Genomic DNA, 24,265 nt, shown 5'->3' with positions numbered 1-24,265 from the left:
TTCCTTTGACTTCATGCTTGGTTTGTGCTCTGACATGAACTGTCAACTGTGGGACCTTATATAGACAGGTGTGTGCCTTTCCAAATCATGTCCAATCAACTGAATGTACCACAGGTGGACTCCAATGAAGCTGCAGAAACATCTCTAGGATGATCAGGGGAAACAGGATGCACCTGAGCTCAATTTTGAGCTTCATGGCAAAGGCTGTGAATACTTATGTACATGTGCTTTCTCAATTTTTTTATTTTTAATAAATTTGCTAAATTCTCAAGTAAACTTTTTCATGTTGTCATTATGGAGTTTTCAGAAAGGCAGTCAGAATTTAAGACTTTATTGCACAGTATAGAAAACAATTGCTGAGCACATAAAACCATCTCAGTTCATGAAGTGAGCCCCAGATTTATTACAGTTCTTATCACAAAGTGCCCCCCTTTCACATTAGTTTCCCATCGTCTACTGTACAGGTTTCTTCCTGATGATGACCTCATTCAGCTCCTTTTCTCATAACAATTGTTTTCACATCCTAAACCTCAGCCATTAAAGATATTTTAGTTAAACACTTCTTACAATTAAGATGGAATCAGGATGACCCACATGTCAAAACTAGACTGCCTAATTAATATTTCAGTTAATGGTTACTTGTTGCACTAACATCCCTGTAAGGCCAAAATAAAAGGTGACTGTGCCAGTAAGCAACAGAGAGCAGCTTCACTGATGAGGGCCAAACTGTGGAGAGCCTTGACATGGAGCTTCATGGTTGTTTGAAAGAAGGGAACAAGACAAGCCTGTAACAACTGATTCTTTAAGGTAACTAATGTGTGGTGCTCTAACTTTATTTATTATCATTAGGATATACGAAGAAGCACTGGCCTATAAACTTAAATACTAATCTAAATATCTATATGTGTGTGCTGATATAAGAGTCGTGAATGCAGACAGAGGTGCTAATAAGTTGTACCCTCGTCTGACACGGCTAAGCTGCTGCTTACTTCATTGACATCTAAGTGCAGGTAAAGGTCCTTCACCTTCAATAATCAACTTTTAAGCCCCTATGTAGCTCAGACTAACTAGATATCATAATGTATTTTATTGTAACTTTATTGCCTAAGGCATTGATTAGCCCTAATAAATCTAAATGCCATTTGAGTGATTATATGTGCTACCTTGACAGCGTGCCCTGTACTCACACACACAAAGGCCCAGCATGCAGTTTGTTTCGTCTTCTGTCAGTGAGACGCTCAGCCCCTGTGTTCCTAAATTAAAATCAGAGAACATGACATCCTTGACTCACAGAAGTTCAAAACAAAGCAAGTGATAAAGCGGTTAGACAGACCAGGCCCCCTCTGCTAAATAAATGGCGTCTTTTTAAAGCTGACTCAGGCCTAGACTTTTCATAGCTAAGATAACTAAAACTAATAATAAAGCATATTGATCCTTAATCAAAATCCTCAACCCCCCTGGACCAGGACAAGAAGACCTGGAGTGCCAGGAAACAACATCTGGTGAATTCTGTGAAAAACAAAACCAGATTTGAGCAAAAATCCAACGCTAAAGCTTGTAACATGGAGTCTGAGACTGCTGGGAATAGCAATGGCGGAGAGTCAAGTGACCATTGAGGTCTTTGGATGAAAAATCACACAGCATAAATAAGACACATAGACCTGTCACAAAAGTGGGATAAAAGAGTGAAAAGTCTTGGTGCTGAGTGGTCTAAATTTGGATCATTTAACATGGCGGTGTGTAAAGATATGCAAGAGCGTATTCATAATTATAAATCAAAAGACACGAGCAGAAGAAGGCAGAAGTAAAGAAAGGCAGAATTGGAGATGATGTAAATGTAGTTGGGTGAAGCATCAAAGAGAGAAGCAGCGCTGATAAAATCAGAGAGCTGCTAGAGGAGGACAGGGAGGAGGCGGGGGGGATGGCAGATTCCCTTTGCCCCGCCGGCAGATGCTGCATTAGAATGTCCATTAATGACAGTGAAAGTGAACATTACAGGACGAGTGAAGCTGGCGAGTGAAAGGAGGAGCAGGAAACACAGACAGGGATGGCAGAGAGCAGACACAGAACTGCTGATAAAGACTAGCATTGAGGAAACAATATGGGGAGAAAAACAGAAAAGGACCCCCAAACGGAGAAGAAAGGCAGAGTTTAAAAAGGACAGATACTGGCAAGGGAACAGCGATTGTCAAAAAGCAGAGGTAGACAAAGAGACAGAGGAGGATTCAGATTATGAGGAGATTATAGGGGGAAGCACACAGAGGGCAGCAGATTATAAAGACATGAGCGATATGTTGGACCACTAGCAGAAAACTGGAGAGATACTAAGAGAATGTGAGGAGGGCTAATGGAGGGCCAAATTGGAGGAAAGATGTAAGATTATAGGAACCCTCTGTGAATTTCCAGATGAGGAAACTAGATAGAGCAATGAGATTAGAAGGAGGTAAGCAAAAAGAAGGGCGAGCATCAACAAGTGGAAGGAGACTGAGGCCCTGCACACCCGTCACGATAAGGAGAATACAAAGAAGTAAATCGATAAGGAGGAGAAAACCCTAAAGATGGAATGAACTTGAAATAAGTGATGAGGAGGAAGGGTTAGTAGCAGAAGACTCAGACGATTGGGAGGAAGAAGATGAGTGAGCAGCAATATGGTCTGATAAGAAATATGATAAGATGGAAGGATAGAGAAAGAGGACCAGAATGTCAAAAGGCCACAGCTAACACATCCATTTGTAGAGGAGTTAAAAAGGGAATTAAAAAATAAACAGCCGCCACACCGGGGGTCCCCAGGAGGAGTGACTTGTGCTGAGGAATTAGGGAAAGAAATAAAGAGATGGAGAGGGTTACTTGGCATGGACCTTCCCACAGGTGAACTGCAGTGCACAGGGTGGGGGTGCTGGGAATTTGAGTAGAGGTAATTTAAACTAAAATGGTGTAGAAATCCTGGGAGTCAGTAAATTTCAATTACCAGTATTGTTAAAAGGAGACGTAGCTCAGTACACGCCATGGGGAACGCAGGACCTGGAGGACCTGGAGAGCCTGGGGGAGGGGGGATTATTGGTGGACGATGGGGAAGCTGCTGGCTGTAGAGAATATGAAAGCACTGTTGTCAAGAATAGGGGGCACCAGCCAAATGGAGCACCTACTGGGAAAATCAACCCTGGCTACAGTTACAGGCCCCACTGTGTATGATGCGGACTCTTTTGATTCTTAGCGTTCCAACACATGGAGGGTCCATAGAGAGGAATATTCACTGAAATTTGACTCAAAAATGCTATGAGAGGAGCCAATTGCATTTGTGGACAGAAGGTGCAAACTAGAAACGGAAAAAGATCCAGAGGGGCACCCAATGATGACTACTGTGTTCAGAAGGACAGTGAGAACTGCATTACCTGAGCTGATCAGACGCAGGCTGGAGGACACTGTGTGCCGAGAGACCAAGTCAGGCAGGGAGTTCTGTGATTACGTGGCTAATCCTGTGGACAAAATCACAGAGACGAGAAAAAGTCAAGTCACCGGGAAATAGGGGTCCAAAGAAAGCTGACTCACCTCCAGCAGAGGGAGCTGACGCAGAAACACAAAATGAGAACACAGGCTTTGGTGGTCTGCGCGCCAGAAATGAATGCTGCGGAGGGACACTCAGTAATGTCGCCCATGGTATCTGCCAGAACACTCCTGTCCATATATGTCCAGCAACCTGGTTGGGAAAGGGACAGCAAAAGAACAAAAATGGTGGAAATTCTAAGCCACTGCAAGGACCACCTGATGTCTGTAGGAGATGTGGCCATACGGGACATAACAGGAGAAACTGCAGGTAAACCCATGGGCATAGGGTAATCAGTCAGCCCAGAATAATCAAAATCGTCTGTGTAATTGCCAGCAGATTTTCAGTCAGCCAAACTGGAGTCCGCAGCAGGCTGCTTCAGGGTCCACCTATGCTTGGCTGGGATTTAATCAGGAGTTTTAGGGGGGGGCATAGAATCCTACTTGGGAAGGTCAATATCCGATGTTAACTGGGGGTGCAGACACAGAGCCAGTAACAACTATTGAAGTTAAAGTAATGGCATTCCTGTAATGGTAGCTGCTGGAGCCACTTCTACATATGTCAACAAGAGAGATGCGATGCACCTTCTAACGTCTGGTCAACATGTTAAGATGGTAGGATTCTCAGGACAAATACAATTAATTCCTCTGATGGCTCCAGTGTGTCTGTGCCTATAAGATAAAATAACTAGAATTGCCATACTGGTTTCTGACTGTTCACCTGTAAATGTACTGGGAAGAGACGCGCTGTGCAAGTTAAATATGACTATCTGGTGTACCCCAGACGAGGTATGCATTGTTCCAAATGGTGGTCAGACAGAAATGAGATTGTGAACCATTGTGGCAACAGTTTACTTGGCAGAGGACAAGCCACCTTACTCCATCAGTCAAGCTGGAGCTGATCTCTGGTAAGAATGGGGACCATTTATTGAAATGAAATTTCCAGGGGCCAGGAAACCTAAATTGGAGCCTCGCTGCACGATGATTTATGATAATGGAGGCGATGGCCAGTTGGAGTGGAGATGGCTCTAAAACTGCTCCTCAGAATGTCCTTCTTGTCACACGCTATGTGATAATCAGGAAACAAGTAGCTGCTATACAGATAAATCAAAACAAATTTACTAAGAAATGGTTCAGAAACCCTTCTGCTGTGCCACACGTGACTCTGCTAGTAGCTGAGGGATTTGAGAGCAAAGACTTAGGGCCTGTGATGAAGAGCACAGAGCGAGCATGGTGGAGCCTGACAGATAGCATAATGATTAATCAATCAGAGGATAAAAAATACATAAGAATTTAGTACGCAGCTGGCATGTAAGGTGTGCCCAAAGTAGTGGAACTGCCAGCATCTCGACAGTTAGAAATGCATGAAACAAAACAAGAACTGCTAAGGCTTGACATGGAGGAGCAGTCCTGACCGAGCTGTGGTCTGCACATGACACGGATGTGGGCCTAGTAGTTGAGCCAGTCCAGTGGAAGTGACGGTGAAGCCTGGGTGCAAGCCCCTCTTAAAGCTGAGGCAGATGAAGGAATAGAGAGCACGATAACAGGGCTTTTAAAGGCAGGAGTGTTAAAAGAGACTCAAAGCGTTTGTAACACGAGACTGGTCCATGTCTGGAAAGGTGATAAATCAAAGTGGAGGTTAGTAGATGACCTAAGAGCGGTGAACGAGGGAGTACAGGACTGGCCAGCAGAGATCCCTAACCCCCACGCGTCGCTCACAAACATTCCTGAGAGTACAACACGCTCTTCACTCACTGATTTATGCTCAGCGTTTTTCATCATTCCACTGGCTGAGGCCTGCCAGCCGCTGTTTGCTTTTACGTATAAGAAGAAGTAACAGACTTTTATGAGGATGACACAGGGGTTCAAACACTCCTCACATGTTTTAATCAGGTTCTTAAACTGACCTGGAGGACTTGATTCTGGATGGTGCATTGATTCAGTATGCGGATGATTTGTTGCTTTGCTTGGCATCATTGGAACAAAGCCATGCAGATTCAATAAAAGTGCTTGAGAAACTCACACAAGGGGGACATAAAGTCTCAAAGGCTAAACTGCAGTACTGTGAACCTGAGGATGAGTATTTAGGAAGGATTATCACACAAGGCAGTAAAGCAATAGCTCCACCGCAACTGGGAGGGATAAGCAAGGCAACTAAGCCAACGACCGTGGGACAGATGGTGACGTTCTTGGGGATGACTGGTTTTAGCTCAGACTGGAGTCCAGAGTATGCTTTGAAAACAGAGAGACATCATGAGAACTGCAGGGTTACACAATGTGAGAAATCACTTGGAATGGACGATTGATGCTGATGTGGCGTTTGACTCAATTAAGGCCTTACCTAACTAGGACAGGTGTCTTATGCTGTACCTGGGCAATGCCCACTCAGGCTATGCCACTGCTGTGTTGATGTAAGAGTCATGTAAGGGCAGGAAGTGACAGCCAGTGGCATATTACAGCTCTAAGCTGGTCAGTGTGGCACAAGGATACCCACCTTACTTTCAGGGTTTAGCAGAGGTCCAATATGCCAGTGATAAAGCCTCGACTATAACACTGGTTATCATTTACGCCCATCACAAGATTGTTGAACTAATAAATCAGAGCAGATTTGTTTTGTCTCCAGCTAGACTGATATCTGCTTTTCAGTTGCTGACGTATCCTGACGTGTCATCCAAACGTGTGACACACTAAACATGGCAGAGTTTGTACCCGTGGAAGGTGAGTCTCATGAGCGTATAGCAGAGTCATTAGTTATCACCAGGCTACGTCTGGACTTGGAGTCTGTGCCTCTACAGAACGCGGATCACACGTGTTTTATAGATGGCTCATGTTATAGGGATCAGGTAGGAGACCATGGAGGATTTGAAATTGTAGAAAGGACAAAGAGTGACAATTTAAAGTGTTTGTGTCACAAGGCTGTAAAGAGCCCTGCTCTGCCCAACTAGCTGAACTTAAAGCACAGACTGAAGCTTACAAGCTGGGGATGAATAAAATGGTGAAAGTCTTCACAGACTCAGCCTATGCCCATGGAGTACGTCACTGTTTGGGGGCAACTTGGAAATAGAAAGGGTTCAAGAAAAGCGATGGATCACCTATACAGCATTGTGAGAAGATTCAAGAACTGATCAGGGCTATGATGGTGCTGCTAAGTTGGCGGTGATCAAGTGTCAAGCACACCAGAAAGGCAATGAACTTGTGAGTGAAGGGAATAACATGGCAGATGAGGCAGCCAGATGAGCTTCTGAAACACCAATTCCTATATTAGCACCACTTGTGATTATTGAGCCTGGCGTCACTGAAAGAGACATAAGTGACATGCAGGAGAGAGCAGGACTGTATGAACAGGAATCAAAGAGGTGCAAAGAAGGACGAGCGAGGATTATGGCGCTCTAGCGATGGCCTAATTGTTGCTCCTTCCATGTTGCTAAATCTTCTAATAACGGATGCACATGGTGTTGACCATTGAAAGGTTGGGGGAATTATTAAAAGGATTAAAAATCAAGGATGTTGGTCTCCTCATTTGAAAGCTACTGTTGATAATGTTTGTCAGAATGTCTTATTTGTGCCAAACACAATGTGAGAAAGTGAATTACTACTCCATTAGGACACATAGCAACACCAGAAGGCACATTTAGACACCTGCTAATGGACTGTGTGGATATGCTAAGAACGGTGTGAAAACAGAGATACCTGCTGTAATAATAGACATGTATATCAGATGGCTGGAGGTAACCAGATCAAGGAGCAGCTACAGTTGTGAAATGTTTAACTAGGGAGGTCATACCAACGATTGGCATTCCATCAGTAATAAGCTCAGACATCGGCTCAGCATTTGTTCAGAAAGCAGAAAAACAAGACTAGCAGGCATTGAGTGTTAAACTGAGACTTGGCTGTGGGTACCATCCACAATCGTAAGGACAGGTGGAACAAGGAAATGGTACATTGAAGGCAAAGATAAATAAGATTTGTGCTACAGTGAAGATTAACTGGTTAGATGATCTGCCGCTTGCTTTAATGAGCTATCACATACAAACTAACAGAGTAACACATCTAACAGCACATGAAGTGATTACTGGCCATCCGATGCCTAGGCCTGTTTACAGGGAGGCTTATAAGGGGCCATCATTAGAACAGCTGTAATTAGAAATTAAAAATTACAAGAAGCATTTAACTGCTGTCCATCAAACTATCTATTTGCAGGAGAAGAATTTAGAGCCTGAGCCAGATGAGGAACCCACGAGTGTGATCAAGTCTGGGGATTAAGTTTTCCTGAGTGTTCTGAAATGGATTGAGCTGAGATGAGAAGGTCCATACGAAGTTGTACGGGCAACTCTAACTGCTGTCCAAGTGAAGGGAACCTCGACCTGGTATCATCTGAACTACTGTACTGCAGTCTCAGGGGCCACTCATGTCAGCCATCATGATTATCCTTCTGAAGAATAGGAAGATGTTGCTGAGGATGTTCCTGACAACAAACGACACAAATCAGCCCTCAAAGACTAATCAAGTCCAGGAGGAAGTGCTACAGAATCTGACGTGGAGAAATCTTCAGAAAAAACTAGTAGAGTCTTCAGAAAGGCAGTCAGAATTTAGACTTTATTGTACAAAACAATTGCAGAGCACATAAAGCCATCTCAGTTCATGAAGTGAGCCCCGAATATATTACAATTCTTCTCACAAAATGCCCCCATCTCACATTAGTTTCCTATCATCTACTTTACAGGGTTTCTCATGATGATGACCTCCTTCAGCACCTTTTCTCATAACATTCACCTGGTGTGTCAGACCTCCTCATAACAATACCCTTGCCCACATAGACATCCCCCTAATAATCTTCTGCCCAACCCTTCTTCTCATAACAAGCACTTTGGCTTGAAGGACAGATTTGCCACCTGGCAGTGAGCATCACCTGACTACACCTCCCTTCATTCTCACGGCCTAATCCTGAGCTGTTAAAGATCGATGGCCTTTCAGTTAATCAATTCTTAACAATTCAATGATTAACAATTAAGTTGGGATCAGAAGGACCCATATATGAAAACTGGACTGCCTAATAAATAATTCAGTAAATGATTGCTTGTTGCACTGGTGTCCTGTAAGGCTGACATAATAGGTGACTGTGCCAGTGAATGGCAGCGCACAGCTTCACTGATGAAGACCAAGCTGCAGAGACCTTGACATGGAGCTTCATACTTGAAAGAAGGAAAAACACAAGCCTTTAACAATTGATTCTTTAAGCTCACTCATATGTGCTACTATATCTTATTATTATTATCACTAAGCTTTATAAACTTAAATGCTACTGTAAAACATATATGTGTGTGCTAATATAAATGCCGCCCCTCTTCATAGCTAAGATCACTAAAATTAATAATAAAGCATATTGACCTTTAATCGAAATTCTCAATAAATCATCTGAGGGGTCACCCCATTCACAACCTACACCTGATAATGATGTGACAAGAAGGAGCTCGTGTGATGGCGCTGTACCTGGCAGCAGCACTCATGACCCTGATGATACTGCCAGGAATGATGGTGACCCAGCAAGTTCAGGAGAAGGAGCATCGAGAGGACTTCCCACCATTAGCTTCTCAGATTTTCAATGGGACATTTGAGAGCAGCAACTGGCAAATGGACAATAAACTGAAATGGCAGCTGGACTGGAAAGTGATAATAATTAAGGGACTAGAATTAAGAGAAGTAGTGTAACTGAACAGGAAAATGAGAATGGCACTGAGAGTGTGCCCAGAAACATGACTGCTATAAATGGGCTATGAACACAACTGAGGAGATAGCAAGGGAGGAATGTTGGTTGTGTGAAAGCAAAACCAGTGATAGTCGTAGTCCCATTTCCATATTCTACAAAGATGTGCCAGCGGTGTCTGAGGGGAAAAAAGACATATTGTCCTTATTGGTGTATCTTACTGCAAGGGTGGTCAAACTTCTCTAGGGAAGGATTAACGTGTCTAGATTGTAAACGTTCTGGTATTTGGCAAATGACAAAGCAAAGACCACCCTCTCACACCAAGATAACTCAGTCGGAGTTCAAGTGCTATACTAGGAAGGGTCTGGTACCAGTGAGATTTATAGAAAGTATATTCTTAAAGTTGATAATTTGCATATATTCAAAGAGAATCATGAGCATATATGAAAATAAGCATTGTATCCTCGTACATGTTAGTATAGTAAGGGTTAAATCACAAAAAGGCCTGTGACTGTATATTTTTTTATTTTTTCTTAGAAGGCTGGAAACTACCAATAATTCATAAGTCAAGGTCAGACATTTCTATGTGGTGAATGTGAGCTGAGGACTGGAAATAATGGTGGCAGGTACTGGATGGGTGTAAGGTGGGGAGAGGGTCTGTCAAGTGGGCATGATGGACAGAACAGAGTGCTACACTCATTAGGCTGGGAAATATTGGTGGAGCCAATCAGAGGCAGGACAAGACAGTGGAATGGTGGGAGTCAGATGAGGGGACAAATGAGCTAAGTGAGGTACGCTCTTGATAAGGACTGTAATAAGAGTAAGATGGCCCCATTGCTGAGCACTCCGTTCACCTGTGCATTGCACTATAAAGCTTGATTCTGCTGCCTGTCTTGAGACTCCGAGTGCCTTCTTGGGCTAAGGGTGCCCATCTCCGCCTTGACAGTAACAAGCTGCTGGTGCAGATGATACCATGCTGGGTGAATTGACAGATAATCTCAAATTTGTGGAATCATCACAGAGGGACTTGGACAGCATACAGGCTTGGACAGATTTGTGGTAGATGAAACTAAATGTAAGTAAATGTAAAGAATTACATGTAGGTAGTAAAAATGTGAGAGTTTAATACACAATGGAAGATTTGAAAATTGAAAGTGACAGTGATCAGAAGCCATTAAGAAGGCTAACAGGATGTCAGGTTATATAGCACCTTGATGTGTGGAGTACAAGTCTAAGGAGGATCTGCTCAGGCTTTATAACACACTGGTGAGGCCTCATCTGGAGTCCTGTGTGCAGTTGTGGTCTCTGCTCCACAAAATACATAGTAGCACTAGAAAAGGTCCAGAGAAGAGCGACTAGGCTCATTCCAGGGGTTGAGTTATGAAGAAAGATTAAAAGAGCCGAGCCTTTACAGTTTAAGCAAATGGAGATTAAGGGGAGACATGACTGAAATATTTAAAATTATGAAGGGAATTAGTCCAGTGGATCAGGACTGTGACTATAAAATATTAATCAAGATCACAGGGACACACTTGGAAACTTGCTAAGGGTAAATTTCGCAGAAATTTTAGGACGTCTTTCTTCATGCAAAGAACCGCTAACATCTGGAATGGGCGACCAATAGTGTGATGGAGAGTAGGACTTTATGGAACTTCAGAACTTGACGATGTTATCTTGGAGGAATTAAGTGGATAAGATTGGCGAGCTTTGTTAGTAGGAATGGCCTGTTCTCTTTAAAATACGGTATTTTAATGTTCAATAATACGCGATATATTTGATTCATGACATTACATGATGGTTCATTTTACAACGGGGTAAACATTTTTTAATAAACCCTTTGAATCCTTTAAATGCCAGTAGTGACTCTACTCTGCTGGACCCTTGAGCAGGGCCCTTAACCTACAATTGCTTCATCTTGGGCATGACGTTAATCTGCATCCAGCCCTGCAAGCAGGTCCTCCAACATGGAGGGAAAACTTGGGGGTTGGTGGCAGGATTGGCTCTCCAGCCACCATAAAAAACCTCACAGAGTGCCCAGTGTGGTGCTGAGGTGTCACCCGCTACACTTGGGTCCCAATCCAGGTGGTTCGTTGTGTGGTGCTTCCAACCACTTACTCTCTTAATAGTTTAGTTTAAAAACTAAGAACGTTTAGGAGGCATTCAAATAAGTTTATGAAGGACTGACCAAAATATCAGCGAGCCTTAAATGAATAACTCAATAATATTTTTGGCCCGTGTCACCAGGTAATGACCTCTATACAGTAGAAGATGAGGAGCTGACAGATGGCCTCTCCAACTACCTGATGAAGTGCTGTGAAGAGCTGTAGGCACTTTTGTGAAGATCCACAGAGTTCACGTCATTCTGGATGTGCTGATGCTGGAGGCTCATTTGGCTTCAGTGAGTCTCTGAGTACAGAAAGAGTCTGTGAGTGACGTCCTCTATGTTTCTGTGTTTGTCATTGGCTCTTATTAAAGCTTTATAGACAGTTGAGAGGATTTCTCTAGCAGAGGCAGAAGGTCTGTTCATTGATGGACCAGCAGACGGTGAGTGGGACCTCATGTGGTGTTGGGGGCAGAAAGACAGTCCTTTCTGTTTCTTTTCAGCACCATTGGTCTGTTAAACAGAATAACATTTCACTCGTAGTGAATTTAGATAAGAATATAAAATTAATAGAAATAAATGTAAATACATAGATTTAATGTGACATTTAAAATATGCATTAATACACTTTTATTACTGGTGAAAGTGAATCTTTTTAGTGAGAGTGAAGAGTTTGCCATTCTGTACTTGAACTGCAGCAGTTGGAAGCACAAGGTCAGCATCACGGAGGCTTTCAACTTGGGATTCCATCTCAGCGCCTCCTCTGATAAACGTGTCACTGGTTTTACTGGTCTTTGGCCTTTTGGATTTCTGAGTGCTGAACTGACTGTGAATAATAGAGTTATAAATATTTAACTATTGATGTAAATAATAAAGGACACTTTGTTGATTAAGTTCTGTATATTTGAAATTGTCTGTGTATCTGTTTTAGCCAATTCATGCCATCTGCATTTTTTCTTTCATTTTTATAACTGCATTGTACAGTTTTATTCCTTTTTTGTACATTACAAGTAAACATGTCTATCCCCATTACATTGTTCTTTTATTTATATATAATCTATAGAAGTAGGCGTGCTGTTCTTTTAATACTTCACCTTCAGTATATTCTCTGATCAGTCTGTTTGTTAAATCAATCTTCTTTGTTCTTTATTTCAATTCAATTGACCCATCATTATTGTTAATTGTAAATATTTCTTGACATGGTTGTACAATTTTACTAAATAATTATTAATAAACTTTTGTTTTTGGCAGTGACAATACTGAGTGTTTGTTTCATTTGTGCTGGCCCAGTCTTCTTGTGTATTTACACAACTAGAACTGATAGATTTGAGCAGAGCCTCCGCTTTTATCATCATGGACTACAAATGGCACTTTGTTGGACTTTACTGGACTCGCCGGTAATCCTACAGGATAACAAAGCTTGGAAACTGAGCATCCTGATCGAGACTTTACTGTTCACTTACAAACACAGTCTACAACAATAAGGGTCATATTTCTCTTTATTGAGGAGTCACATTTTCAATAAAACTTGCATTTTTTAAGATAAATGGAGAGTCAGAACTTTTGAATCTGAGTATTCTAAAACCACGACTGACAGCTAGAAGCTTGTTATTCTAAGGTCCTGACATTAGCTGTATGTCTGTGTTTTTATTTATCAACCTAATATATCAGTATCAACCTATGACATACGAGAATAAAACAAATGCCTTACCAGAAATATCATTGCCAAAAGAAATTCCCAGCTGACTGAATGATTTAATGGTTCAGACTTGACAGGCTCAGTGCAGTGTGTGCTAACATGACCAGTAAAGTGGAGTCGTCTACAGCTGTACAGGTTGTTATGTCAGGCCGTCTGGTCAGTTCTACTGGAGTAGACACACTCGGTGTGATCTTAATATGCCATCTGCTTGGGTAGTCAGACAGGATGTCTAACTTGTTTCCAGTCGTGATACTGAAGCACATCAGTGCCTGCTATACAGTTGGACTCCTGGGGCCTCATGCATAATGCGGTGCGTAGAATTCACACTAAACATGGTGTATGGACAAAAGTGGAAATATGCATACGCACAAAAAAATCCAGATGCATAAATCTGTGCGAACGCCAACTTCCACGTTCTCCCACTACATAAATCCTGGACAGCGTGAAAAGTAATGCATATGCACACGCCTGCTGTTCCGTCCAAACTCCTCCCAGAATTACGTCTCTTTGAATATGCAAATCAATATAAATAGCCCTTAAGCTCAGCGTTCTGTGAAAAGGGAATGGCAAAAGCACGGGGGAAAATATAAGAATTTCAGCGAATACCAAGTGGACGCAAAAAAAAAACGTACTATTTGTTGGTTTAAACAGTGGTATAAACAACAAAAGGAAGTTGATCGAGTGACAGCGTGTCGGAGAAACTCGAAAGCTCAAGTTCACAAAGTCGCATAGTGCCCGAAATAAAAAAGAAGTTGTCAGATATCAAAGTCGTCGTGAAATATGCGAGTCGTAGCCCACCGTCTGAGTGTCATATGAAAGCTTATTTAGAGTACAGAGGAAAAAAAGGCACACAGTGGGAAAAAGGCATGAAATGTCAACTTTAATCTCGAAATTTCCACTTTAATCACATAGTCTATTTTGTCATTAAAGTAGAACATCATAAACTTCGTCTTAAAATCGTTTAATTTACTAGTTTCTCAAATCCCATCGTAACTAAAGTAGCACGTTAAATGCTTTGTTTTGTATTTGATCTTCTATGTGCTCTGCGTGTGAATCACTACGTGCTTCTTAAATGGGCTTTCTCTTTCTCCAACAGGACACAGAATCCATTACATTCATAATATTACAGCTCTCTGCATAATTATAATACTGAGATGTATACATGATATCATTTTCATGATGATAAGAGTTAAATCATGTTATTAAACATGGGAACATGGTGGTGCAGTGATTATTCATGTCTCAAACAAGATGCTTGCTGCGCCATGTGTGACCTTCGATGAAATACTTTATCGCAGCAGTACTGTCTCTTCCAAACGTACTAACGTCCAATTCCTGTTCTTACATTTCTTTCTTCAAATACCCAATCGCCACACAATCAGCTCTGTAATAGAAGTTAAGCCATTTGTAAGCTTATAACGCCGATTCTTCAAAACTTTTAAGGAACGCTGAAATATCATCGTAGTACATGTTTAATTATTCTATCCAGCTATCCATCCAGTGTCATGTCAGCCACAGCAAGAATACAGCGTGAGGCAGGAACAATCCGTGAACGGAGCGCTAGATCCTCGCTAGTGCTGCAGCACAGTGTCCTCACATGTTTAATTAATTAACAATATAGATTATTTAAATGAAGTTAAAGTTTCATCTGTATAATATAATAAACATATTTTGCTGCATTTCATCTTAAAAATGATATTGTCATCATATGTAAATACGCGCTTTATAAAGTGGCTCAGGTTGTGCAATATGATAACTATAGCAAGTTTACAGTGAGGTAATTGTACTTATAAGTTGTAACAGTTCCACAAGGAGCACTTGATGGACTGATTGAGTGCATTTATAGTTCTTGAGATGAAACTGTTTCTGAACCTCGAGGTCCATACAGGAAAGGCTCTGAAGCATATACCTTATGAGAGCAGTTCAAATAGACTATGTGCATGGCTGAGGCAGCGTGTGCTTGATGCTGTGTACTGATAATTCTCTTTATGATCAGCTGCTCTACAGCTGTGATTCCACACTCAGATACAGTAATATAAATACTCAGAGTGGCGCAATGAGAGTAATTTGGAAAAAGATGATCCGCTGTGTCAACCCCTAACGGGAGCAGCTGAAAGAAGAAGAAGAAGGTGCAGTGAGAGTAACAACGCTAAAGCAGCTATGGTATTTAGAATAGTTTGACCATTCTGTGGACCATTATATTGTTACAGGTTAATTACAATCAGATGCCTTAAACTAATAAACAATATGTGGTTAACTTTAGTGTATTTATTTATAAAGCCGCGTCAGGGATGTTGATCTAAAAAAAGAAAGGGAAACCACACAGGAACAGTAGCACTGCTGTGACGCTGGTGCTGCCAGTCTGCAAAACCGAGTGGAGAACTTGTGTATGCCAGGGTTTTAGCTACCGTGAAAATGTGTGTGGCTTTATGCCAAGTTTAGGTTTTATACATTGTGATTTGAGTGTGGAAATGGGCTTACGCAACATTTTTGTGCATACACACTGTTTATACATGAGGCCCCTAGGCTCCTCCAGTCTCAGAGACCCTAAAGACAGGCTGATGTGTTTTGCACACCATTAGGACCTGATGGAGTCAAATGGAGGCTCAATGAGATATGAACTACAAACAAACACCTGTCAAGTCCATCCATCCATCCATTTTCCAACCTGCTGAATCCGAACACAGGGTCACGGGGGTCTGCTGGAGCCAATCCCAGCCAACACAGGGCACAAGGCAGGAAACAACCCTGGGCAGGGTGCCAACCCACCGCAGGACACACACAAACACACCCACACACCAAGCACACACTAGGGCCAATTTAGAATCGCCAATCCACCTAACCTGCATGTCTTTGGACTGTGGGAGGAAACCGGAGCGCCCGGAGGAAACCCACGCGGACACGGGGAGAACATGCAAACTCCACGCAGGGAGGACCCGGGAATCGAACCCAGGTCCCCAGATCTCCCAACTGCGAGGCAGCAGCGCTACCCACCACGCCACCGTGCCGCCCACCTGTCAAGTCTCAATCTCTAAATGTAACGTTTGCATAAGTAATATGTATTATAATAAACATGTATTTGATGATCTTAAAGAGGCATTTAAAATCCCAAAAGTAATAAAAGTCCAATTAAGTCAAATAATTCATTTGCTTGATTAACAGTTGCACAATCACAAAAACTGCTAAATTATTACTCTTTTTAAGGCATACTATTTGCTCTTCACAGATCGTTTAACATAGTAAACTTTATTATAGAAATAATAATTGAAAGGTGACTATTAGCTCTATGATAACTACGTGTCTTACATTTAACATTGATAACATGCAGAGACAGGCAAAGGACGCTTTCAATTCATAATTTTATTGCCAGCTTTCTTAACTTTGTCTATTCCCTGATACATGAACATGGGAGTGTCAAGTATGTGATTTGTAATATTCTGTAATCATAATACAACTAAAAAACAAACTTGAATATGAGATCCACAGGCAAGAAACTCACTAGAGCTGCTGGTGTGTTGAGAACAGACATGAGGACCGCAGAATATTTGATAGACATCAGCAAACAAAGAACAGAGGTTGACCTGTGGGCAGAAGGGGCTACAATGGAATATTAGGAATAAATAAATAAATGTTAATAAACAGTAATGAAAGTAATAAACACATTTTTAGGGTTGTGTATTATAGAAGTAAAGATTTAAAAGTTTAAAATTATAATACATTTATAGCCCTTCTTTACAAGCCCGACTTGTTAAATGTAGGCGACTACTTCAATTGAACAGGATGGGTGTGGGTTTGGGGGTATTCTTAAACCATCTTCCAGTTCCACAATCTCCAGTCACTAACACGTTTAACATTCCCTGCTCCTCACCTGTCTTATTACCCAAAGCATAAACACTGAGTTTCATTCAAGGCTTTACCGTCCTTTCTGTCACACACATAAAATAAGACACACATTTCCTCTACATACGTGTTCAATAATAATAATAATAATAATAATAATAGTAGTAAACTGGCAGTAATGAGCAAAAACACAAGATGGTGATATTCATGAGAAGAGCCTGGGCATCAGGGTGAGGAGGTGCCTTGACTCCCATTATGTGAGCTGGTCTGCCGCCCCTCAGTTACATTGGCATGCGTTACACAAATGCAATGGAGTATACCGACAATGTACATCTTCAGAACTGCAATAAATCGACTGTACACTGAAGCATTTAATTGACAAACATAAAAATACAAAGTTGAACATTTCAGACAAACAATTAGTTTTGTTATTTATAAACAATGCAACATAACTATTATAGGTGTTGTTACTTTTTTATTTATTCTCACCAAATGTTACATATCTATATGGGAAATGAATATGGGTAATATGTTTATAATAGTTCTGTTTAAAATACACTGTCAAAATATATTAATGAGCAAATTGAGACACATTGGCCTTTAGGAAATACAAAAAGTGTGTGTGCTGTCATTTAGGACAGAAGGCATTGTTAGGGTCACGCACTCTCTACTGACGCGATGTCACAAAGAAAAAGAAACAGCACAGTAAAGAATATAAAACAGAATCTCAATGAGAATGTATATAAATACAAATATATTCTCTGTCTTGCTTTTTTTTTCTTATCTCAGGTGTGTGATTTAAGTGTTGTGTGTATGTCAATTATGTAACTTACACTTGTAGTGTCATCAAAACTGGAGTTAAATTCCTTGTATGTGTGAATATTTGGCCAATAAATGTGATTCAGGTAAGTGTTTGCCACATTTATTACAGACAAACTGCTTCTCCATTTGAATTCTATTGTGAGTCAAAGGGTTGTTTCTTTGTAAAAACTCTTTGCCACATTTACAGCAGTCATTTGGCTTCTCCCCTTTGTTAGTTTCAATGCAGGTACAAAAATGGCACCAATGCACGTTGTAAACAACATTCTGATATCCTCTGATGAAGTAAACTACACTGTAATTCTGTTGTTAGACATAAGCACAGCGTTTGACACCATTGACCATTCTATTTCACTGCACAGGCTAGAAAATGACGTTTGGCTCACAGGCAGTGTGCTTGCTTGGTTTAGTTCTTATTTATCAAATCGATTCCAACACGTACAGAAATGTGCTGACAGGACTCCATCATTGTACACAGAAGTGAGATATGGTGTCCTGCAGGGCTCAGTACTGGGACCTTTACTGTTTTCACTTTACATGCTTCCACTGGAATCTCTCATTAGGAAACATCATGTTAATTTTCACTCGTATGCAGATGACACCTAGTTATACCTTTCTTTAAAACCAAATGAAAGTTCTCTGATGTTGTCTTTAATTAGTTGTGTTAGTGAATTAAATGAGTGGATTAGTGAATTAAACGCAGATAAAACAGAGATGTTAATTATGTTAAATATTTTATCATTTAACTCAGTTGGAATCACCATTAACTTTACTGAATCAGCTCATAATCTAGGCATTTGACTCTAGTATGTCATTTAAAGCACACATCTCAAAGTTGTCTAAATCATGTTTCTTCCATCTTTAAGGCATTTCATAAATAAGGAGGATTCTGGGAAATTAATTCATGCATTTATTTCTAGTACGTTTGACTATTGCAATGTGGTGTTCACTGGATGTTCAAACTGTTCTTTATACAGCCTCCAGTTAATCCAAAATGCGGCTGCAAGAATTATTACAAGAACAAGAAAACATGAACACATAAGTTCAGTACTTAAATCCTTACACTGGCTCCCGGTTAAGTTTAGGACAGATTTCAAAATCCCCCTTTTAACATATAAAGCCTTAAATGGCCAAGGTCCGGCTTACTTTGCTGAACTTATCATGTCTTAAAACCAGACTATACATTAAGATCTCAAGGTGCAGGTTTCCATAGGATTCCAAGGATTAATAAAATAATAGTTAAATATTATTATTAAATATTATTATTATTAAATAGTTAATAACAGATAGATAGATAGATAGATAGATAGATAGATAGATAGATAGATAGATAGATAGATAGATAGATAGATAGATAGATAGATAGATAGATAGATAGATACGTTATTAATCCCAAGGGGAAATATGGAGGTCAAGCTTTTATTTACAGGGCCCCTACACTGTGGAATGGTCTGCTTGCTTCTTTAAGAGATGCCCCTTTGGTCTCAGCTTTCAAATCCCAGCTGAAGACTCACGATTTCAGTTTAGCACACCCTGACTAGAGCTGCTGATTAACTGTGCAGACTGCATTGCTGTTGTTGGTCATTAGCACTAAAAAAAAATATGATATTTAGAATTTGTTACAAACCCTCACCTATTCTGTTTCTCTTCTTGGTATTCAAATGTGGCACTTGATGTCACTGACCACCTGCCAAGTTGTCCTGCCTACCTAAAGTAAAGTCATCTTTGATGGAGGATCACAGGAATCGTCAGGTAGAGGGGTCCTTTCATTGGATTGGCTGGTCCAGCACTGCCTCAGCTTTGGAATGGCCAATAGGGTGAGGCAGCTTGATGGCCGAGGTCTCCAGGACTCTGAACAAATCCAAATCGTATCAAGTGATATCATCTACTGTTCAATTCTGCTCTGTATTTGTATTATTTCTAGCGCACTATTATGTTGTATTGAGGATTACTTGTGTTCTGTTCTGTGTATTGTGGTGTATTGACCCCCTTCTCTTTGACACCCATGCATGCCCAACCTACCTGGAAAGGGGTCTCTCTTTGAACTGCCTTTCCTAAGGTTTCTTCCATTTTTATCCTTATAAAGGTTTTTTTTGGGAGTTTATCCTTGTCTTCTTAGAGAGTCAAGGCTGGGGGGCTGTCAAAAGGCAAGGCCTGTTAAAGGCCATTGCAGCACTGCTTTTGTGATTTTGGGCTATACAAAATAAATTGTGAAGAGTGTTATTGTGAAAGAATTGTTTTCCACATTCAGGTCAGCAAAACAGCTGCTCCTGTGTGAATTCTTTTCTGATCCTGTGTATTACTTGTGTTTCTGAATGGACGAGTAGTAACTTTCTCTGACTAAGAAGGAGAAAAGAGAAATCTTAGTTATTGGCAAACATAGACATTGTGAGGGTGTTAGAAATAAACTTGATGCCTTAGGCTTAAAAGTGAAGTTGGAGGTAAAGAATTTACAAGTAATCACTGACTCTGACCTCAATTTGAAATCACATATTAATCAGATTGCCAGGACTGTTTTTTCCACTTCAGGAATACAGCTAAAGTTACACCTCTTATAACTTTATAACACATTGAAAAATTAGTTCACACTTTTGTTTTCAGTCAAATAGATTACCATAATATATTCTTTACAGGACTACCGAAGAAAGCCATCAATCAGTTACAGTTAGTGCAGAATGCAGCAGCAAGAATCTTAACCAGAAAAAGAAAGTCTGAGCACATTTAATCAGTTTTAGCGTCGTTACATTGGTTACTCGTGTCATTTAGAATTGACTTTAAAATACTACAACAGATAGTCCCCTACTTATGAACTTTTGACATGTGACTTTCATATATATGAACAAAGTGGTCCTCAAGTCCAAAATTAGCACTTAAGGATAATTTGCATGTCTGCCGAATGGTGGCAGCAGGGTTGGGAAGATCTTTATCATAACAAAAATAACTATTTCATGTACAATACTTGTAATTTGCTAAAAGCACATTAAAAACTACCAAAAAACATTGTTTATATCTCCAAATTAAGAGCTGTCTGAAACTAAAACATTTATCAACAGATGCCAATACGTGTTGGATTTATGAACAAAATGGACTTACAAACAGACTGCTGGAATGGAACCTGTTTGTAAGTAGGAGATCAACTGTAATGGTTTACAAAGCCTTAAATAATCTCACCCAGTCCTACATTTTGGAATGTCTGTCCCCTTACACTCCCAGTCATAACCTCATATCTTCAAATTTCAAGAGCCAATCTCAAAAGAATTGGTGAGGTGGCCTTTTGCTGCTACGCACCTAAAATTTAAAATACTCTACCAATAGAAATTCACAAGGCTAATACTGTAGAACATTAAAAATAATGATAAAAACCAATATATTTTAAAATGGCTTTTCATAGCTCAATTTAGTTGTATCCCTATTAGAATATATGGACACTGAATTATCATTTTCCTGTGGGATGTGCAGTTCCATATTAATCTGTACTATTCTCTGCTGTCTGCTCCATTTCTCCTGTGGTGACGATGAGCTCTACCACCTCCTGATCAACATACCACACTGCCTCGTGTTTACGGATTGAATGGCGGGTGTCCCAGGTGTCCACATGGCCATCATCATCAAAATCTTCATGTAAAGCATGAGGACTGATTTAGGTACAATGTTAGCTAGAATGCCTAGTGGTGGCCGGGCAGTATTTTGGCCTTGGATCCCCTGCAGATTTTCTTATCTTCGGCCTTTTTTTTTTTTTTTGCTTTTTTTTCTGTCCACTTGGCCATTCAACATTACCTTTTTTTTGTTACATAAATTTATTATTGCCTAATCTTGTTTATGTTTTATATTAACTTCCTTCTTATTTCATCTTGTAAAACAGTTTGAGCTACATTGCTTATATGAAAATGTGCTATATAAATAAATTTTGCTGTTGTATCCAAAAGGTTGTTTCTCCATGAAAACTGTTTGCCACATTCAGAACACCCATATGGCTTCAGTGTGAATTTGAATGTGCATCAGAACAGTATTTCTGTGACTGAATTGTTTACCACATTCACAACAACAACTCAGCTTCTCTCAGGTTTAATTTTTTTTTTTTTTTTTTTTATATATTTATGATCTGAAGCACTTTGTGTCCAAGCCACTGTTTTGTGCACCTATTATGAGGCGTACATCTTTTGGTCTTAGTTCGCCCCTTATAAGCCATGCATGAGTAAGTTCTGTTTCCACATGAGGCTGTTGGAGGTGGGCAGTGTATTTACCACTTTACTTGTAGTTTCCCCAATTAGTTCTTTTTTGTTTTCATCAGACTTTTTGAATTCTTTCTTCTGCTGCTTAGCATATTGTACTGTGTTCATCTGTGGACAAAGTGGGGGAGTTTGTCATTTTTTTCTCTCTTGTGTGAATACTTTGATGTTTCTGAAGATAGCTTCTCTGTGAAAACTTTTTGCCACATTCAGAACAGCAAAATGGCTTCTCCCCTGTGTGGATTCTTTGGTGGTTCTGAAGATGGCTTCTCCGTGAAAACTTTTTTCCACATTCAGAACAGCAAAATGGCTTCTCCCCTGTGTGAATTTTTTGGTGGCTCTGAAGATGGCTGCTCCTTGAAAACTTTCTACCACATTCAGAACAGAAATATGGCTTCTCCCCTGTGTGAATTCTTTGGTGGTTCTGAAGATGGCTTCTTTCTGAAAACTGTTTACCACATTCAGAACACTTATATGGCTTCTCCCCTGTGTGGATTCTTTGGTGGCTCTGAAGACGGCCTCTCTGTGTAAACTTTTTGCCACATTCAGAGCAGCAATACGGCCTCTCTCCTGAGTGAGTTTTAATGTGTACCTGAAAATTACTACTGTAAGAGAATAGTTTTCCACATTCTGGACAGCAATATGGTTTCTCCCCCGTGTGGATTCTCTGGTGGCTCTGAAGATGGCCTCTCTGTGTAAACTTTTTGCCACATTCAGAACAGTCATATGGCTTCTCCCGGGAGCCAGTTCTTTGCTGGCTCGGAAGTTGGCTTCTCTGTGAAAATTTTTTCCAACATTCAGAGCAGCAATATGGCTTCTCTCCTGAGTGAGTTTTAATGTGTATCTGAAATTTACTACTGTAAGAGAATTGTTTACCACATTCAGAATAGCAATATTGTTTCTCTCCTTTGCAAGTTTTAATGTGTGTCTGAAGATGACTAGTCTGAGAGAATTGTTTATCACATTCAGAACAGTAATATGGCTTCTCTTCAGTGTGAAGTCTTCGGTTGCTCTGAAAGTTACATCTTATTGAAAACTGTTTGCCACATTCAGAACAGCAGTGAAGTTTGATTCCTGTAAAAAGTTTAAAGGATAAAAAAAGTTTAGTTTTTAACCCACCGCTTTCATACTGACATTATCCTGCAACACTAAATAAATATTGGTTTAATTTATGAACAAACTTTGATAAGCATAAACATTCGTAAGACTTAAGTAGCAAGAGAATAGAGACTCAACTTGTTCATTGTTTTCATTTGTATTCAAATTACTCACCACATGAGCACAATTATAGGACCCAAGAAGTTAAAATAGTAAAATAAATAGATCACATTTGACAGGCACAATCAACAAGACTATTGTTGATTTTTTTTACTACATTGCTGAATGGCATCATCATTTTGTCATCATATTCTTAAAATATTATAACATTATATATTGTTAATCACTGCAGGAAGAAAGTAATCATCACCCATCATTACACTGGAGAGCGTCGTGTCAAATATGTGAAATGAACTTATATTAAACACAATGTGTCTTGATATTTGTAAACAAATAGTCCAAAGCCACCCGACCCAATGATTTTTTCTTTTTATTATTTGGTTTTAAAGAGGCAGAGAATAGTAAAGAAAAAAACATTTTAATATATGATGAGAACAGAGTAAAACTTAAATGGAACAAAACAAGCAGGTCACTGAAAAACCCCAAAGACCCACATGACACCTGACCTGAATCAGCAAACTGGACACTTGTTCCCAAAATGCAAAATATACTTCTGTCTTCAAACCATCTGGAGCAGGGGCTTTTTTAATTGCAAATGAATTTAAAAATCCATTTAATGTATTTAATTTCTTCAGCTAAAACAGGGACATCCAAAAAAGCAGCATCATTTTGTTAGAGTTTTGATGAATTAATACAAAAAATTAAAAAGCACATCAATCACTCCGAAGATGGGAGTTCAGCAGAGGGGAATGTTTAAGAACATGTTTAAGAACAAGCACCCCTCCTCGAACCGCCACCTTATCGTGGTGGAAGGGTTTGCGTGTCCCCGTGATCCTAGGAGCTCTGTTGTCCGTGGCTTTATGCCCCTGGTAGGGCCACCCAAGACAAACTGGTCCTAGGTGAGGAATGAGACAAAGAGTGGTTCGACAAAACCTCCTATGAAGAACAAAAAATTTGAACGGCATTTTCCCTCACCCGGACACGGGTCACCGGGGCCCCCCTCTGGAGCCAGGCCTGGAGGTCGGGCTCGAAGGCGAGCGCCTGGTGGCCAGGCCTGCACCCATGGGGCTCCGCCGGGCACAGCCCGAACAGGCACCATGGGTCCCCCTTCC

At 40.5% G+C, this 24,265-nt stretch overlaps 2 protein-coding genes and 1 long non-coding RNA gene across 7 annotated transcripts in view; 2 read left to right on the top strand and 1 right to left on the bottom strand.

The window, feature by feature from the left end:
* Nucleotides 1-20,626, top strand: part of LOC127527919 (uncharacterized) — an 89,097-nt gene extending 68,471 nt beyond the window's left edge. The window contains exons 2-3 of the long non-coding RNA XR_007935097.1: nucleotides 20,391-20,500; nucleotides 20,552-20,626. This is a non-coding gene — a long non-coding RNA (uncharacterized LOC127527919). The remainder of the gene's footprint in view (nucleotides 1-20,390; nucleotides 20,501-20,551) is intronic.
* The window catches only part of LOC114665494 (zinc finger protein 239-like), a 541,579-nt gene that overhangs the window by 312,599 nt on the left and 204,715 nt on the right, over nucleotides 1-24,265 (top strand). The window lies entirely within an intron of this gene.
* The window catches only part of LOC114665426 (zinc finger protein 664-like), a 37,262-nt gene continuing 34,974 nt past the window's right edge, over nucleotides 21,978-24,265 (bottom strand). Inside the window, exons 3-4 of one of the 2 annotated variants that reach the window (XM_051927097.1) lie at nucleotides 22,959-23,009; nucleotides 21,978-22,622 (exon numbers count right to left, since the gene is read on the bottom strand). In XM_051927097.1, coding sequence (XP_051783057.1) covers nucleotides 22,024-22,622; nucleotides 22,959-23,009 — 650 coding nt within the window. In that variant the 3' untranslated portion in view covers nucleotides 21,978-22,023. The remainder of the gene's footprint in view (nucleotides 22,623-22,958; nucleotides 23,010-24,265) is intronic. The other variant, XM_051927100.1, reaches the window with a different exon arrangement.

Source organism: Erpetoichthys calabaricus, chromosome 1 (genome assembly GCF_900747795.2).
Source record: "Erpetoichthys calabaricus chromosome 1, fErpCal1.3, whole genome shotgun sequence".
NCBI classification, from domain to species: domain Eukaryota; kingdom Metazoa; phylum Chordata; class Cladistia; order Polypteriformes; family Polypteridae; genus Erpetoichthys; species Erpetoichthys calabaricus.
Note: the sequence above shows the minus strand (reverse complement) of the source record. Positions and strands in the feature narration are given on the sequence as shown.